We start from the raw sequence: 17,291 nt of genomic DNA on the forward strand, positions 1-17,291 counted from the left end.
GTTAAAGTGTCCTCTAGGAGCCTAAACGTGTGTTAAAGTGTCCTCTAGGAGCATAAACGTGTGCTAAAGTGTCCTCTAGGAGCATAAACGTGTGTTAAAGTGTCCTCTAGGAGCATAAACGTGTTAAAGTGTCCTCTAGGAGCATAAACGTGTGTTAAAGTGTCCTCTAGGAGCATAAACGTGTGTTAAAGTGTCCTCTAGGAGCATAAACGTGTGTTAAAGTGGCCTCTAGGAGCATAAACGTGTGTTAGTGTCCTCTAGGAGTCTAAACGTGTGTTAAAGTGTCCTCTAGGAGCATAAACGTGTGTTAAAGTGTCCTCTAGGAGCATAAACGTGTTAAAGTGTCCTCTAGGAGCATAAACGTGTGTTAAAGTGTCCTCTAGGAGCATAAACGTGTGTTAAAGTGTCCTCTAGGAGCATAAACGTGTGTTAAAGTGTCCTCTAGGAGCATAAACGTGTGTTAGTGTCCTCTAGGAGTCTAAACGTGTGTTAAAGTGTCCTCTAGGAGCATAAACGTGTGTTAGTGTCCTCTAGGAGCATAAACGTGTGCTAAAGTGTCCTCTAGGAGCATAAACGTGTGTTAAAGTGTCCTCTAGGAGCATAAACGTGTTAAAGTGTCCTCTAGGAGCATAAACGTGTGTTAAAGTGTCCTCTAGGAGTCTAAACGTGTGTTAAAGTGTCCTCTAGGAGCATAAACGTGTTAAAGTGTCCTCTAGGAGCATAAACGTGTTAAAGTGTCCTCTAGGAGCATAAACGTGTGCTAAAGTGTCCTCTAGGAGCATAAACGTGTGTTAAAGTGTCCTCTAGGAGCATAAACGTGTGTTAGTGTCCTCTAGGAGTCTAAACGTGTGTTAAAGTGTCCTCTAGGAGCATAAACGTGTGCTAAAGTGTCCTCTAGGAGCATAAACGTGTTAAAGTGTCCTCTAGGAACATAAACGTGTGTTAAAGTGTCCTCTAGGAGCATAAACGTGTTAAAGTGTCCTCTAGGAGCATAAACGTGTGTTAAAGTGTCCTCTAGGAGCATAAACGTGTTAAAGTGTCCTCTAGGAGCATAAACGTGTGCTAAAGTGTCCTCTAGGAGCATAAACGTGTTAAAGTGTCCTCTAAGAGCATAAACGTGTGCTAAAGTGTCCTCTAGGAGCATAAACGTGTTAAAGTGTCCTCTAGGAGCATAAACGTGTGTTAAAGTGTCCTCTAGGAGCATAAACGTGTTAAAGTGTCCTCTAAGAGCATAAACGTGTGTTAAAGTGTCCTCTAGGAGCATAAACGTGTGCTAAAGTGTCCTCTAGGAGCATAAACGTGTGTTAAAGTGTCCTCTAGGAGCATAAACGTGTGCTAAAGTGTCCTCTAGGAGCATAAACGTGTTAAAGTGTCCTCTAGGAGCATAAACGTGTGCTAAAGTGTCCTCTAGGAGCATAAACGTGTTAAAGTGTCCTCTAGGAGCATAAACGTGTGCTAACGTGTCCTCTAGGAGCATAAACGTGTGCTAAAGTGTCCTCTAGGAGCATAAACGTGTGCTAAAGTGTCCTCTAGGAGCATAAACGTGTGTTAAAGTGTCCTCTAGGAGCGTAAACGTGTGTTAAAGTGTCCTCTAGGAGCATAAACGTGTGCTAAAGTGTCCTCTAGGAGCATAAACGTGTGCTAAAGTGTCCTCTAGGAGCATAAACGTGTGTTATAGTGTCCTCTAGGAGCATAAACGTGTGTTAAAGTGTCCTCTAGGAGCATAAACGTGTGTTAAAGTGTCCTCTAGGAGCATAAACGTGTGTTAAAGTGTCCTCTAGGAGACTAAACGTGTGCTAAAGTGTCCTCTAGGAGACTAAACGTGTGTTAAAGTGTCCTCTAGGAGCATAAACGTGTGTTAAAGTGTCCTCTAGGAGCATAAATGTGTGTTAAAGTGTCCTCTAGGAGACTAAACGTGTGCTAAAGTGTCCTCTAGGAGCATAAACGTGTGTTAAAGTGTCCTCTAGGAGCATAAACGTGTGTTAGTGTCCTCTAGGAGCATAAACGTGTGTTAAAGTGTCCTCTAGGAGCATAAACGTGTGCTAAAGTGTCCTCTAGGAGCATAAACGTGTGTTAAAGTGTCCTCTAGGAGCATAAACGTGTATTAAAGTGTCCTCTAGGAGCATAAACGTGTGTTAAAGTGTCCTCTAGGAGCATAAACGTGTGTTAAAGTGTCCTCTAGGAGCATAAACGTATGTTAAAGTGTCCTCTAGGAGCATAAACGTGTGTTAAAGTCTCCTCTAGGAGCATAAACGTGTGTTAAAGTGTCCTCTAGGAGCATAAACGTGTGTTAAAGTGTCCTCTAGGAGCATAAACGTGTGCTAAAGTGTCCTCTAGGAGCATGAACGTGTGTTAAAGTGTCCTCTAGGAGCATAAACGTGTGTTAAAGTGTCCTCTAGGAGCATAAACGTGTGTTAAAGTGTCCTCTAGGAGCATAAACGTGTGCTAAAGTGTCCTCTAGGAGCATAAACGTGTGCTAAAGTGTCCTCTAGGAGCCTAAACGTGTGTTAAAGTGTCCTCTAGGAGCATAAACGTGTGCTAAAGTGTCCTCTAGGAGCATAAACGTGTGTTAAAGTGTCCTCTAGGAACATAAACGTGTGCTAAAGTGTCCTCTAGGAGCATAAACGTGTGTTAAAGTGTCCTCTAGGAGCATAAACGTGTGTTAAAGTGTCCTCTAGGAGCATAAACGTGTGCTAAAGTGTCCTCTAGGAGCCTAAACGTGTGTTAAAGTGTCCTCTAGGAGCATAAACGTGTGCTAAAGTGTCCTCTAGGAGCATAAACGTGTGTTAAAGTGTCCTCTAGGAGCATAAACGTGTGCTAAAGTGTCCTCTAGGAGCATAAACGTGTGTTAAAGTGTCCTCTAGGAGCATAAACGTGTGTTAAAGTGTCCTCTAGGAGCATAAACGTGTGCTAAAGTGTCCTCTAGGAACATAAACGTGTGCTAAAGTGTCCTCTAGGAGCATAAACGTGTGTTAAAGTGTCCTCTAGGAGCATAAACGTGTGTTAAAGTGTCCTCTAGGAGCATAAACGTGTGTTAAAGTGTCCTCTAGGAGCATAAACGTGTGTTAAAGTGTCCTCTAGGAGCATAAACGTGTGCTAAAGTGTCCTCTAGGAGCATAAACGTGTGCTAAAGTGTCCTCTAGGAGCATAAACGTGTGTTAAAGTGTCCTCTAGGAGCATAAACGTGTGTTAAAGTGTCCTCTAGGAGCATAAACGTGTGCTAAAGTGTCCTCTAGGACCCTAAACGTGTGCTAAAGTGTTCTCTAGGAGCATAAACGTGTGCTAAAGTGTCCTCTAGGAGCATAAACGTGTGTTAAAGTGTCCTCTAGGAGCATAAACGTGTGCTAAAGTGTCCTCTAGGAACATAAACGTGTGCTAAAGTGTCCTTTAGGAGCATAAACGTGTGCTAAAGTGTCCTCTAGGAGCATAAACGTGTGTTAAAGTGTCCTCTAGGAGCATAAACGTGTGCTAAAGTGTCCTCTAGGAGCATAAACGTGTGTTAAAGTGTCCTCTAGGAGCATAAACGTGTGCTAAAGTGTCCTCTAGGAGCATAAACGTGTGCTAAAGTGTCCTCTAGGAGCATAGACGTGTGTTAAAGTGTCCTCTAGGAGCATAAACATGTGCTAAAGTGTCCTCTAGGAGCATAAACGTGTGCTAAAGTGTCCTCTAGGAGCATAAACGTGTGCTAAAGTGTCCTCTAGGAGCATAAACGTGTGTTAAAGTGTCCTCTAGGAGCATAAACGTGTGTTAAAGTGTCCTCTAGGAGCATAAACGTGTGCTAAAGTGTCCTCTAGGAGCATAAACGTGTGTTAAAGTGTCCTCTAGGAGCATAAACATGTGTTAAAGTGTCCTCTAGGAGCATAAACGTGGACATTCACACATCTGACAAAGTGTGTGTGATGACAGGAAGGGTGTGTGTGTCTGTGTGTGTGTGTGTGTGTGTGTGTGTGTGTGTGTGTGTGTGTGTGTGTGTGTGTGTGTGTGTGTGTGTGTGTGTGTGTGTCCTTTCATGTGAAGCTCCGGATTTAAGAGGAAACTGCAAAACAGTCATTTCGTCCCTTTGATGTCTCACACACACACACACACACACACACCCTTCCTGTCATCACACACCTGGAGGGGGCGTGGTTACATAAACCCACATCTATGTGGGGGCGGAGCTACTGTGTATGTAGGGGGCGTGGTCACACATATGAAGGGGGCGGGGCTACATTCGCACATCTTCAGTTGACGAGGTCATACTTCCTGGAGGGGGCGTGGTCACACAGACTGTGATGGGCGTGGTCATGTCCCACCTCCGTATGGGGACGAGGTTTTAGTTCCTGGAGGGGGCGTGGTCACGTACATGAATGGGCGTGGTCACATCGACTGGATGGGCGTGGTTACACAGACCCACGTCTACATGAGGGCGTGGTCACTGTGTGTGTAGGGGGCGTGGCCACAGTCGCACACCTTGATGGGGACACTGTTCTACTTCCTGGAGGGGGCGTGGTCATATACACTGCATGGGCGTGGTTACATAGACCCGCATCTATATGGGGGGCGTGGTCACTATGTATATAGGGGGCTTGGTTACATACATAAAGGGGGCGTGGCCACAGTCACATCTGGATGGGGACACTGTTCTACTTCCTGGAAGGGGCGTGGTCATATACACTGGATGGGCGTGGTTACACAGACTCACGTCTATATATGGGGCGTGGCCACAGTCACACACCTTGATGGGGACATTGTTCTACTTCCTGGAGGGGGCGTGGTGACGTAGACTGGATGGGCGTGGCCATACAGACCCACATATGTATGGGGGCGTGGTCACTGTGTATATATGGGGCTTGGCCACACACATGAAGGGGCGTGGTCACAGTCAAACAACTTGATGGGGACACTGTTCTACTTCCTGGAGGGGGCGTGGTTATACGGACCCACATCTATATGGGGGCGTGGTCACTATGTATGGAGGGGCGTGGCTACAGTCGCACATCTTCAGTTGACGAGGTTATACTTCCTGGAGGGGGCGTGGTCATATAAACGGTATGGGCGTGGTTACATAGACCCACATCTATATGGGGGCGTGGTTATGGTGTATGTGGGGGGCGTGGACACACACATGAAGGGGCGTGGCCACAGTCACATATCTTGATGGGGACACTGTTCTACTTCCTGGAAGGGGCGTGGTCATATATACTGTATGGGCGTGGTTACACAGACCCACATCTATATAGGGGGCGTGGTCACAGTCACACATCTTGAGGGGGTGAGGTTCTAGTTCCTGGAGGGGGCGTGGTCATATACACTGGATTGGCGTGGTTACATAGCCCAACATGTATGTGGGGGTGGGGCTACTGTCCCTGTAGGGGGCGTGGTCACACACATGAGGGGGCGTGGCCACATGCACACATCTTTAGGGGGCACGACTCTGGTTCCTGGAGGGGGCGTGGTCACATATACGGTGTGGGCGTGGTTAAACAGACCAATATCTATATGGGGGCGTGGTCACTGTGTATGTGGGGGCGTGGTCACATATGAAGGGGGCGTGGCCCTATCCCACCTCTGTTGACAAGGTTCTACTTTCTGGGGGGGGCGTGGTCACATACATAAAGGGGGCGTGGTCACAGTAACACATCTTGATGGGGACGAGGTTCTAGTTCCTGGACGGGGGCGTGGTCATATATACCGTGTGGGCGTGGTTACATAGACCCACAGCTGTATGTGGGGCGTGGTTACATACATAAAGGGGGCGTGGTTACATACATAAAGGGGGCGTGGTCACAGTAACACAGCTTGATGGGGACACTGTTCTACTTCCTGGAAGGGGGCGTGGTCATATATACCGTGTGGGCGTGGTTACATAGACCCACAGCTATATGTGGGCGTGGCTACAGTGAATGTGTAGGGGCGTGGTCACACACATGAAGGGGCGTGGCTACAGTCACACATCTTCAGTTGACGAGGTTATACTTCCTGGAGGGGGCGTGGTTACACACGTGAATGGGCGTGGTTACACAGACCTACTGCTGTACGTGGGCGTGGCTACAGTGTCTGTGGGGGCGTGGTTAGCTCCGCACACCTGGAGGGGGCGTGGCCACGGAGCCTGGAGCCCTCTGCTCTCCGTCTGCAGCTTCAGAGCAGAGACGGCGTTCAGCAGCAGGTGAGACTTTGTTATGATATTAATGCACTTTATGAATTATGAATACACCTCATTAATTATTCACGCGCCTCATTAATTATTCACGCGCCTCATTATGTATTCATACACCTCATTATGTATTCATACACTTTAATATCACCTGTTTATGAAAGTTATGCACTTTAATATGAAGCTAAAGAGAGCGACGAGAATCTGACGCTGTGTCTTTAAATATGCTAATGAGGCTCCGGATATGCTAATGAGGTGTCCTCTAGGAGCATAAACGTGTGTTAAAGTGTCCTCTAGGAGCATAAACGTGTGTTAAAGTGTCCTCTAGGAGCATAAACGTGTGTTAAAGTGTCCTCTAGGAGCATAAACGTGTGCTAAAGTGTCCTCTAGGAGCATAAACGTGTGTTAAAGTGTCCTCTAGGAGCATAAACGTGTGTTAAAGTGTCCTCTAGGAGCATAAACGTGTGCTAAAGTGTCCTCTAGGAGCATAAACGTGTGTTAAAGTGTCCTCTAGGAGCATAAACGTGTGTTAAAGTGTCCTCTAGGAGCATAAACGTGTGCTAAAGTGTCCTCTAGGAGCATAAACGTGTGTTAAAGTGTCCTCTAGGAGCATAAACGTGTGTTAAAGTGTCCTCTAGGAGCATAAACGTGTGTTAAAGTGTCCTCTAGGAGCATAAACGTGTGCTAAAGTGTCCTCTAGGGGCATAAATGTGTGTTAAAGTGTCCTCTAGGAGCATAAACGTGTGTTAAAGTATCCTCTAGGAGCCTAAACGTGTGTTAAAGTGTCCTCTAGGAGCATAAACGTGTGTTAAAGTGTCCTCTAGGAGCATAAACGTGTGTTAAAGTGTCCTCTAGGAGCATAAACGTGTGTTAAAGTGTCCTCTAGGAGCATAAACGTGTGCTAAAGTGTCCTCTAGGGGCATAAACGTGTGTTAAAGTGTCCTCTAGGAGCATAAACGTGTGTTAAAGTATCCTATAGGAGCCTAAACGTGTGTTAAAGTATCCTCTAGGAGACTAAACGTGTGCTAAGGTGTCCTCTAGGAGCATAAACGTGTGTTAAAGTGTCCTCTAGGAGCATAAACGTGTGCTAAAGTGTCCTCTAGGAGCATAAACGTGTGCTAAAGTGTCCTCTAGGAGCGTAAACGTGTGCTAAAGTGTCCTCTAGGAGCATAAACGTGTGTTAAAGTGTCCTCTAGGAGCATAAACGTGTGCTAAAGTGTCCTCTAGGAGCATAAACGTGTGCTAAAGTGTCCTCTAGGAGCATAAACGTGTGTTAAAGTGTCCTCTAGGAGCATAAACGTGTGTTAAAGTGTCCTCTAGGAGCATAAACGTGTGTTAAAGTGTCCTCTAGGAGCATAAACGTGTGCTAAAGTGTCCTCTAGGAGCATAAACGTGTGTTAAAGTGTCCTCTAGGAGCATAAACGTGTGTTAAAGTGTCCTCTAGGAGCATAAACATGTGTTAAAGTGTCCTCTAGGAGCATAAACGTGTGTTAAAGTGTCCTCTAGGAGCATAAACGTGTGCTAAAGTGTCCTCTAGGAGCATAAACGTGTGTTAAAGTGTCCTCTAGGAGCATAAACGTGTGTTAAAGTGTCCTCTAGGAGCATAAACGTGTGTTAAAGTGTCCTCTAGGAGCATAAACGTGTGTTAAAGTGTCCTCTAGGAGCCTAAACGTGTGCTAAAGTGTCCTCTAGGAGCATAAACGTGTGTTAAAGTGTCCTCTAGGAGCATAAACATGTGTTAAAGTGTCCTCTAGGAGCATAAACGTGTGTTAAAGTGTCCTCTAGGAGCATAAACGTGTGCTAAAGTGTCCTCTAGGAGCATAAACGTGTGTTAAAGTGTCCTCTAGGAGCATAAACGTGTGTTAAAGTGTCCTCTAGGAGCATAAACGTGTGTTAAAGTGTCCTCTAGGAGCATAAACGTGTGTTAAAGTGTCCTCTAGGAGCCTAAACGTGTGCTAAAGTGTCCTCTAGGAGCATAAACGTGTGTTAAAGTGTCCTCTAGGAGCATAAACGTGTGCTAAAGTGTCCTCTAGGTGCATTAACGTGTGTTAAAGTGTCCTCTAGGAGCATAAACGTGTGTTAAAGTGTCCTCTAGGAGCATAAATGTGTGTTAAAGTGTCCTCTAGGAGCATAAACGTGTGTTAAAGTGTCCTCGCATAAACATGTGTTAAAGTGTCCTCTAGGAGCATAAACGTGTGTTAAAGTGTCCTCTAGGAGCATAAACGTGTGTTAAAGTGTCCTCTAGGAGCATAAACGTGTGTTAAAGTGTCCTCTAGGAGCATAAACGTGTGCTAAAGTGTCCTCTAGGAGCATAAACGTGTGCTAAAGTGTCCTCTAGGAGCATAAACGTGTGTTAAAGTGTCCTCTAGGAGCATAAACGTGTGTTAAAGTGTCCTCTAGGAGCATAAACGTGTGTTAAAGTGTCCTCTAGGAGCATAAACGTGTGCTTAAGTGTCCTCTAGGAGCATAAACGTGTGCTAAAGTGTCCTCTAGGAGCATAAACGTGTGCTTAAGTGTCCTCTAGGAGCATAAACGTGTGCTAAAGTGTCCTCTAGGAGCATAAACGTGTGCTAAAGTGTCCTCTAGGAGCATAAACGTGTGTTAAAGTGTCCTCTAGGAGCATAAACGTGTGTTAAAGTGTCCTCTAGGAGCATAAACGTGGACATTCACACATCTGACAAAGTGTGTGTGTGTGTGTGTGTGTGTGTGTGTGTGTGTGTGTGTGTGTGTGTGTGTGTGTGTGTGTGTGTGTGTGTGTGTCCTTTCATGTGAAGCTCCGGATTTAGTCAGACAGTCACACATCTTGATGGGGACACTGTTCTACTTCCTGGAGGGGGCGTGGTCATATACACTGGATGGGCGTGGTTACATAGACCAACATGCATGAGGGGGCGGGACTACTGTCCCTGTAGGGGGCGTGGTCACGGTGTATATAGGGGCGTGGTCACTGTGTATGTAGGGGGCGTGGTTACAGTCACACATCTTGACGCTGTTCTAGTTCCTGGAGGGGGCGTGGTCACATACATAGGTGGGCGTGGATATGCCCAACATCTATATGGGGGCGTGGTCACGGTGTATATAGGGGGCGTGGTCATATATACTGTATGGGCGTGGTTATGGTGTATGTGGGGGGCGTGGACACAGATGAAGGGGGCGTGGTCATGTCCCACCTCTGTATGGTTCATTGCTACTGTTCCTGTAGGGGGCGTGGTTACATCGACTGGATGGGCGTGGTTACATAGACCCACATCGATATGGGGGGCGTGGTCACTGTGTATATAGTGGGCGTGGTTACATACATACAGGGGCGTGGCTACAGTCACACATCTTGATGGGGACACGATTCTAGTTCCTGGAAGGGGCGTGGTCATATATAATGGATGGGCGTGGCTACTGTCCCTACGGGGGCGTGGTCAGCTCCGCACACCTGGAGGGGGCGTGGCCACGGAGCCTGGAGCCCTCTAGGAGCATAAACGTGTGTTAAAGTCCACTCTAGGAGCATAAACGTGTGCTAAAGTGTCCTCTAGGAGCATAAACGTGTGTTAAAGTGTCCTCTAGGAGCATAAACGTGTGTTAAAGTGTCCTCTAGGAGCATAAACGTGTGTTAAAGTGTCCTCTAGGAGCATAAACGTGTGCTAAAGTGTCCTCTAGGAGCATAAACGTGTGTTAAAGTGTCCTCTAGGAGCATAAACGTGTGCTAAAGTGTCCTCTAGGAGCATAAACGTGTGTTAAAGTGTCCTCTAGGAGCATAAACGTGTGTTAAAGTGTCCTCTAGGAGCATAAACGTGTGCTAAAGTGTCCTCTAGGAGCATAAACGTGTGCTAAAGTGTCCTCTAGGAGCATAAACGTGTGTTAAAGTGTCCTCTAGGAGCATAAACGTGTGTTAAAGTGTCCTCTAGGAGCATAAACGTGTGTTAAAGTGTCCTCTAGGAGCATAAACGTGTGTTAAAGTGTCCTCTAGGAGCATAAACGTGTGCTAAAGTGTCCTCTAGGAGCATAAACGTGTGTTAGAGTGTCCTCTAGGAGCATAAACGTGTGTTAAAGTGTCCTCTAGGAGCATAAACGTGTGCTAAAGTGTCCTCTAGGAGCATAAACGTGTGTTAAAGTGTCCTCTAGGAGCATAAACGTGTGTTAAAGTGTCCTCTAGGAGCATAAACATGTGTTAAAGTGTCCTCTAGGAGCATAAACGTGTGCTAAAGTGTCCTCTAGGAGCATAAACGTGTGTTAAAGTGTCCTCTAGGAGCATAAACATGTGTTAAAGTGTCCTCTAGGAGCATAAACGTGTGCTAAAGTGTCCTCTAGGAGCCTACCTCACTGTAACTCTAGGTGTGTGTGTTACAGGTGTGTGTCCGTCACCATGACCTCCACCTACCTGAGCTTCAGTGTGTCCCCCCACGCTGGTCCCCGTGAAGACCGCCTCCAGGTCCCGGTCCCCTTCCTGCCCTACCTGACCCCCTTCCGCCTGGGGGTCTGCGGGCCCCCGGGGGTCTACGAGTGCCCCCTGGAGCCGGCGTTCATCCAGAGGCGGAACGAGCGCGAGCGCCAGAGGGTCAGGGGCGTGAACCAGGGCTACGCCCGCCTCAGGGACCACCTCCCTGGGCACAGCCGGGACCAGCGCCTCAGCAAGGTGGACACCCTGAGGGCCGCCATCGGGTACATCCGGCACCTCCAGGGGCTGGTGGAGGCCAGACCGCGGCCCCTGGACCCCGCCAGGGAGGAGGGTCCGGACCCCGGGGACGCCTGAGGGGACCTGGAGAACCACCTGGGGGGACCTGAGGCACCTGAGGACCCCTGGGGACGCCTGAGGACCCCTGAGGCACCCTGAGGCACCCTGAGGCACCCTGAGGACACCTGAGGACCCCTGAGGACCAATGAGGGGACCTGAGGCACCTGAGGACCCCTGAGGCACCTGAGGACCCCTGAGGCACCTGAGGACCCCTGAGGACACCTGGGGACCCCTGAGGCACCTGAGGACACCTGGGGACCCCTGAGGCACCTGAGGGCCCCTGGGGACCCCTGAGGCACCTGAGGACACCTGGGGACCCCTGAGGCACCTGAGGGCCCCTGAGGACCCCTGAGGCCCCTGAGGACACCTGAGGACCCCTGAGGCACCTGGGGACCCCTGAGGCACCTGGGGACCCCTGAGGCACCTGAGGGCCCCTGAGGGCACTTGTTACTTGTTTGTTTATTAATCTGTAAATAAAATTTTGTTTATTTAAAACTGATTCAACGTCTGGAGATAAAAAAAATTTCCAATACGAGTTCAAACTGCGGCAGAAGAAAGGGCGGGAAAAAGTTTTGAATTCTGGGAAAAAACTTTTGAATTTTAACCAAAACTTTTTGATTCTTACAGAATTTTTTTTAACCAAAACTTTTGAATTCTGGGAAAAAAAAATTAATTTTAAAGAAAATTTTGGGATTTTAAACCAAAACTTTTGAATTTTAAAACAAAACTTTTGAATTTTAAACAAAAACTTTTAAATTTTAACCAAAACTTTTGAATTTTAAACCAAAACTTTTGAATTTCAACCAAAACTTTTGAATTTTAACCAAAACTTTTGAATTTTAAACAAAAACTTTTAAAATTTAACCAAAACTTTTGAATTTTAAACAAAAACTTTTGAATTTTAAACCAAATTTTTTTAATTTTAACCAAAACTTTTGAATTTTAAACAAAACTTTTGAATTTCAAACAAAAACTTTTGAAATTTAAATCAAAATTTTTTAATTTTAATGAAAACTTTTGAATTTTGTATGGGGACAATGATTCAAGGCACAGAAGAAGAAACCAGACCCGGGTTCTGAGGTGGATTTTATTTCTGGGGTCAGTTTTTCACAAACATCAAAAACTTTTCAATTTTTAAAACAAAAATTTTTTGGAAAAAAGTTTGGGTTCAAACTTTTTCCGTCGACACTTTTTCACCTGAGGAACTTTTTTTTTCATCACGGAAACAAATTTTTCCAAAACGAGTTCAAACTGCGACCGAAAAAAAGGCGGGAAAAAGTTTTGAATTCTGGGAAAAAAGAATTTAATTTTTAAAGAAAATTTTTGAATTTTAAACCAAAACTTTTGAATTTTAAACCAAAAATTTCGAATTTTTAACCAAAACTTTTGATTTTAAACCAAAAATTTCGAATTTTTAACCAAATTTTTTGATTTTAAACCAAAAATTTCGAATTTTTAACCAAAGTTTTTGATTTTAAACCAAAAATTTCACATTTTTAACCAAAATTTTTGATTTTAAACCAAAAATTTCACATTTTTAACCAAAATTTTTGATTTTAAACCAAAAATTTCGAATTTTAACCAAAATTTTCTATTTTAAACCAAAAATTTCGAATTTTTCACCAAAATTTTCAATTTTAAACCAAAATTTTTGATTTTATGCCAAAAAAATCGAATCGGTCGCAGCTTTAAAAAATTTTGAAAAGAAAAAAAGACATTTTTTAAAAAATGATTTAAAAAAAAAGTTCCCGATAGTTTCTTTAAAACACTTTTTTGTCAATAAAATTTTTTAAATTCTGTTTTGTTTCAAGTTTTAAAAACCTGGTCTTGATGTTTTAGTCCAAGTCCTCGTAAAATACTGGTCTAAGGTCTCGGGTGGTACTGGTCTCAGGTCGAGTTCAAACTGCGACCGAAAAAAGGGCGGGGAAAAGTTTTGGATTCTGGGGATTTTTTTTTTGAATTTTTAACCAAAACTTGATTCTTTAAGAAAATTTTTGAATTCTGGGAAAAAAAGTTTTGAATTCTAAAGAAAAACTTTTGGATTTTTAAAGAATTTTTAACCAATTTTTTGATTTTAAACCAAAAATTTCAAATTTTTAACCAAACTTTGATTTTAAACCAAAAATTTCGAATTTTTAACCAAAATTTTGGATTTTAAACCAAAAATTTTGAATTTTTAACCAAACTTTTTAATTTTAAACCAAAAATTTCGAATTTTTAACCAAACTTTTTGATTTTAAAACAAAATTTTCGAAATTTTAACCAAAATTTTTGATTTTAAACCAAAAATTTCGAAATTTTAACCAAACTTTTTGATTTTAAACCAAAAAAATCGAATCGGTCGCAGCTTTAAAAAATGATCGTGGTGGTCTCAGGTCTCTGGTGGTCTCTGGTGGTCTCAGGTCTCTGGTGGTCTCAGGTCTCTGGTGGTCTCTGGTGGTCCAGGTCTCAGGTCGTAGTGGTCTCTGGTGGTCTCTGGTCTCAGGTCTCTGGTGGTCTCTGGTGGTCTCAGGTCTCTGGTGGTCTCTGGTGGTCTCAGGTCTCTGGTGGTCTCTGGTGGTCTCAGGTCTCTGGTGGTCTCAGGTCTCTGGTGGTCTCTGGTGGTCTCAGGTCTCTGGTGGTCTCTGGTGGTCTCAGGTCTCTGGTGGTCTCTGGTGGTCTCAGGTCTCTGGTGGTCTCAGGTCTCTGGTGGTCTCTGGTCTCGGGTAGTACTGGTCTCAGGTCTCTGGTGGTCTCAGGTCTCGGGTGGTCTCAGGTCTCGGGTGGTCTCAGGTGGTCTCTGGTGGTCTCAGGTCTCGGGTAGTACTGGTCTCAGGTCTCTGGTGGTCTCAGGTGGTCTCAGGTCTCTGGTGGTCTCAGGTCTCTGGTGGTCTCTGGTGGTCCAGGTCTCAGGTCGTAGTGGTCTCTGGTGGTCTCAGGTCTCTGGTCTCAGGTCTCTGGTGGTCTCTGGTGGTCTCAGGTCTCTGGTGGTCTCTGGTGGTCTCAGGTCTCTGGTGGTCTCAGGTCTCTGGTGGTCTCAGGTCTCTGGTGGTCTCTGGTCTCGGGTAGTACTGGTCTCAGGTCTCTGGTGGTCTCAGGTCTCGGGTGGTCTCAGGTCTCGGGTAGTACTGGTCTCAGGTCTCTGGTGGTCTCAGGTGGTCTCTGGTGGTCTCAGGTCTCGGGTAGTACTGGTCTCAGGTCTCTGGTGGTCTCAGGTCTCGGGTAGTACTGGTCTCAGGTCTCTGGTGGTCTCAGGTGGTCTCTGGCCTCAGGTCTCTGGTGGTCTCAGGTCTCTGGTGGTCTCTGGTGGTCTCTGGTGGTCTCTGGTGGTCTCAGGTCTCTCTGGTGGTCTCTGGTGGTCTCAGGTCTCTGGTCTTTGGTGGTCTCTGATCGTAGTGGTCTCTGGTCTCTGGTGGTCTCTGGTCTCAGGTCTCTGGTGGTCTCAGGTCTCTGGTGGTCTCAGGTCTCTGGTGGTCTCAGGTCTCTGGTGGTCTCTGGTGGTCTTTGGTGGTCTCTGGTGGTCTCAGGTCTCTGGTGGTCTCAGGTGGTCTCTGGTGGTCTCAGGTCTCTGGTGGTCTCAGGTGGTCTCAGGTGGTCTCTGGTGGTCTCAGGTCGTACTGGTCTCTGGTGGTCTCTGGTGGTCTCAGGTGGTCTCTGGTGGTCTCAGGTCTCTGGTGGTCTCTGGTGGTCTCTGGTGGTCCAGGTCTCAGGTCTCTGGTGGTCTCTGGTGGTCCAGGTCTCAGGTCTCAGGTCTCTGGTGGTCTCTGGTGGTCTCGGGTGGTCCAGGTCTCTGGTGGTCTCTGGTGGTCTCTGGTCTCAGGTGGTCTCTGGTGGTCTCAGGTCTCTGGTGGTCTCTGGTGGTCTCGGGTGGTCTCTGGTGGTCTCTGGTGGTCCAGGTCTCAGGTCTCTGGTGGTCTCAGGTGGTCTCAGGTGGTCTCTGGTGGTCCAGGTCTCAGGTCTCAGGTCTCTGGTGGTCTCTGGTGGTCTCGGGTGGTCCAGGTCTCTGGTGGTCTCTGGTGGTCTCTGGTCTCAGGTGGTCTCTGGTGGTCTCAGGTCTCTGGTGGTCTCTGGTGGTCTCGGGTGGTCTCTGGTGGTCTCTGGTGGTCCAGGTCTCAGGTCTCTGGTGGTCCAGGTCTCGGGTCTTCTTTGGTGTCAAACATCGAACTGAACACTTGGCGTAAAATACTGAACCCCTTAAACCCGATCAGCGAGGCACGTGAAGACCTGCACCCTGTCTCAGGACCCCCGCCGCCTCGGACCCTCGGACTCTGGGGACGAGACCTGAGTCAAGTCTAGACCAGTCAATATATTAGTCTTCTGGGGGGTCCTGAGGGTCCTCAGGAGTCCATCTGGAGGGTCCTTAGGAGTCCTGAAGGTCCTAAAGGGTCCTGAAGGTCCTTAGGAGTCCTGAAGGTCCTAAAGGGTCCTGAAGGTCCTTAGGGGTCCTGACGGTCCTCGGGAGTCCGTCTGGAGGGTCCTTAGGAGTCCTGAAGGTCCTAAAGGGTCCTGAAGGTCCTTAGGAGTCCTGAAGGTCCTAAAGGGTCCTGAAGGTCCTCGGGAGTCTCTGAAGGTCCTTAGGGGTCCTGAAGGGTCCTGAAGGTCCTCAGGTGCCCCTCAGGAGTCCTGAAGGTCTTCTGGGGGGTCCTGAAGGTCCTTAAGGGTCCTGAAGGTCTTCTGGGGGGTCCTGAAGGTCCCTTAAGGGTCCTGAAGGTCCCCGGGAGTCCTGAAGGTCCCTTAAGGGTCCTGAAGGTCCTCGGGAGTCCTGAAGGTCCTCGGGAGTCCATCTGGAGGGTCCTTAAGGGTCCTGAAGGTCCTTAGGGGTCCTGACGGTCCTTAAGGGTCCTGAAGGTCTTCTGGGGGGTCCTGAAGGTCCTTAAGGGTCCTGAGGGTCCTAAAGGGGTCCTGAAGGTCTTCTGGGGGGTCCTGAAGGTCCTTAAGGGTCCTGAAGGTCCTTAAGGGTCCTGACGGTCTTTAGGGGTCCTGAAGGTCCTTAGGGGTCCTGAAGGTCCTCGGGAGTCCATCTGGACGGTCCTTAGGGGTCCTGAAGGTCCTCAGGTGCCCCTCAGGAGTCCTGAAGGTCCTCTGGAGTCCTGACGGTCCTCGGGAGTCCGTCTGGACGGTCCTTAGGGGTCCTGAAGGTCCTCAGGAGTCCCGATGGTCCTCAGGCGCCCCTCAGGAGTCCTGACGGTCCTCGGGCGCCCCTCAGGAGTCCTGGCGGTCCTCGGGCGCCCCTCAGGAGTCCTGACGGTCCTCGGGCGCCCCTCAGGAGTCCTGGCGGTCCTCAGGCGCCCCTCAGGAGTCCTGACGGTCCTCAGGCGCCCCTCAGGAGTCCTGAAGGTCCTCAGGTGCACCTCAGGAGTCCTGGCGGTCCTCGGGCGCCCCTCAGGAGTCCTGAAGGTCCTCAGGCGCCCCTCAGGAGTCCTGATGGTCCTCGGGCGCCCCTCAGGAGTCCTGACGGTCCTCAGGTGCCCCTCAGGAGTCCTGAAGGTCCTCGGGCGTCCTGGTCGGCGGCGAGGCGGCGGTGGACCCGGTGGCGAGGCGGCGGCGGACCCGGCGGCGGTGCTGCGGCTGCAGGCAGTACCCGATGCTCTCCTCCACCTCGTGGCAGCGGCGGCGGAAGCGGCAGCGGTCCCGCGCCAGCTCCTCCCAGGGGCCCCGGCGGTCCTCGTCGTCCTCGCCGCCGCTGGCGAAGAACTCGTCCACGCGGTCACAGAAGCGGACCTGAGGACAGGGGGGACAAGAGGAGAAGGGGGGTCAGGGTCAGGGTCAGATGAGGAAAAAATAGAATTTTAAACCAAAACTTTTGAATTTTTAACCAATTTTTTTGATTTTAAACCAAAAATTTCAAATATTTAACCAAAATTTTTGATTTTAAACCAAAAATTTAGAATTTTTAACCATTTTTTTATTTTAAACCAAAAATTTTGAATATTTAAACAAAAATTTTGATTTTAAACCAAAAATTTCAAATTTTTAAACTAAATTTTTGATTTTAAACCAAAAATTTTGAATATTTAACCAAATTTTTTTATTTTAAACCAAACATTTCAAATATTTAACCAAAATTTTTGATTTTAAACCAAAAATTTCAAATTTTTAACCTAAATTTTTTATTTTAAACCAAAAATTTTGAATATATAACCAATTTTTTTTTATTTTAAACCAAAAATTTTGAATATTTAACCAATTTTTTTGATTTTAAACCAAAAATTTCACATTTTAACCAAATTTTTTGATTTTAAACCAAAAAATTCGAATTTTTAACCAATTTTTTTATTTTAAACCAAAAATTTCAAATTTTTAACCAAAATTTTTGATTTCAAACCAAAAATTTTGAATATTTTACCAATTTTTTTGATTTTACACCAAAAATTTGAAATTTTTGACCAAAACTTTTGATTTTTAAACCAAAAATTTCAAATATTTAACCAAAATTTTTGGATTTTAAAC

At 46.7% G+C, this 17,291-nt stretch overlaps 3 protein-coding genes across 3 annotated transcripts in view; 1 reads left to right on the top strand and 2 right to left on the bottom strand.

The window, feature by feature from the left end:
- Nucleotides 1-10,575, bottom strand: part of LOC310966277 (haloacid dehalogenase-like hydrolase domain-containing 5) — a gene marked incomplete at its 3' end in the record, with an annotated part of 37,991 nt that extends 27,416 nt beyond the window's left edge. Inside the window, exon 1 of the mRNA XM_083940857.1 lies at nt 10,509-10,575. The remainder of the gene's footprint in view (nt 1-10,508) is intronic.
- Nucleotides 10,576-13,218: 2,643 nt separating this feature from the next.
- LOC310966278 (uncharacterized protein) lies at nt 13,219-15,137 on the top strand (the record flags this gene model as incomplete). Its single annotated transcript, XM_083940858.1, has 3 exons — nt 13,219-13,230; nt 13,322-14,744; nt 14,974-15,137. The coding sequence occupies 3 exons, from the start codon at nt 13,219-13,221 to the stop codon at nt 15,135-15,137; spliced, it is 1,599 nt and encodes a 532-aa protein (XP_083796984.1).
- ppp1r15b (protein phosphatase 1, regulatory subunit 15B) overlaps nt 14,473-17,291 on the bottom strand; it is a 5,822-nt gene continuing 3,003 nt past the window's right edge. Inside the window, exon 2 of the mRNA XM_083940859.1 lies at nt 14,473-16,562. Coding sequence (XP_083796985.1) covers nt 16,314-16,562 — 249 coding nt within the window. The 3' untranslated portion in view covers nt 14,473-16,313. The remainder of the gene's footprint in view (nt 16,563-17,291) is intronic.

This window comes from Echiichthys vipera, assembly GCF_963691815.1.
Source record: "Echiichthys vipera genome assembly, contig: SCAFFOLD_77, whole genome shotgun sequence".
Classification (NCBI taxonomy): domain Eukaryota; kingdom Metazoa; phylum Chordata; class Actinopteri; order Perciformes; family Trachinidae; genus Echiichthys; species Echiichthys vipera.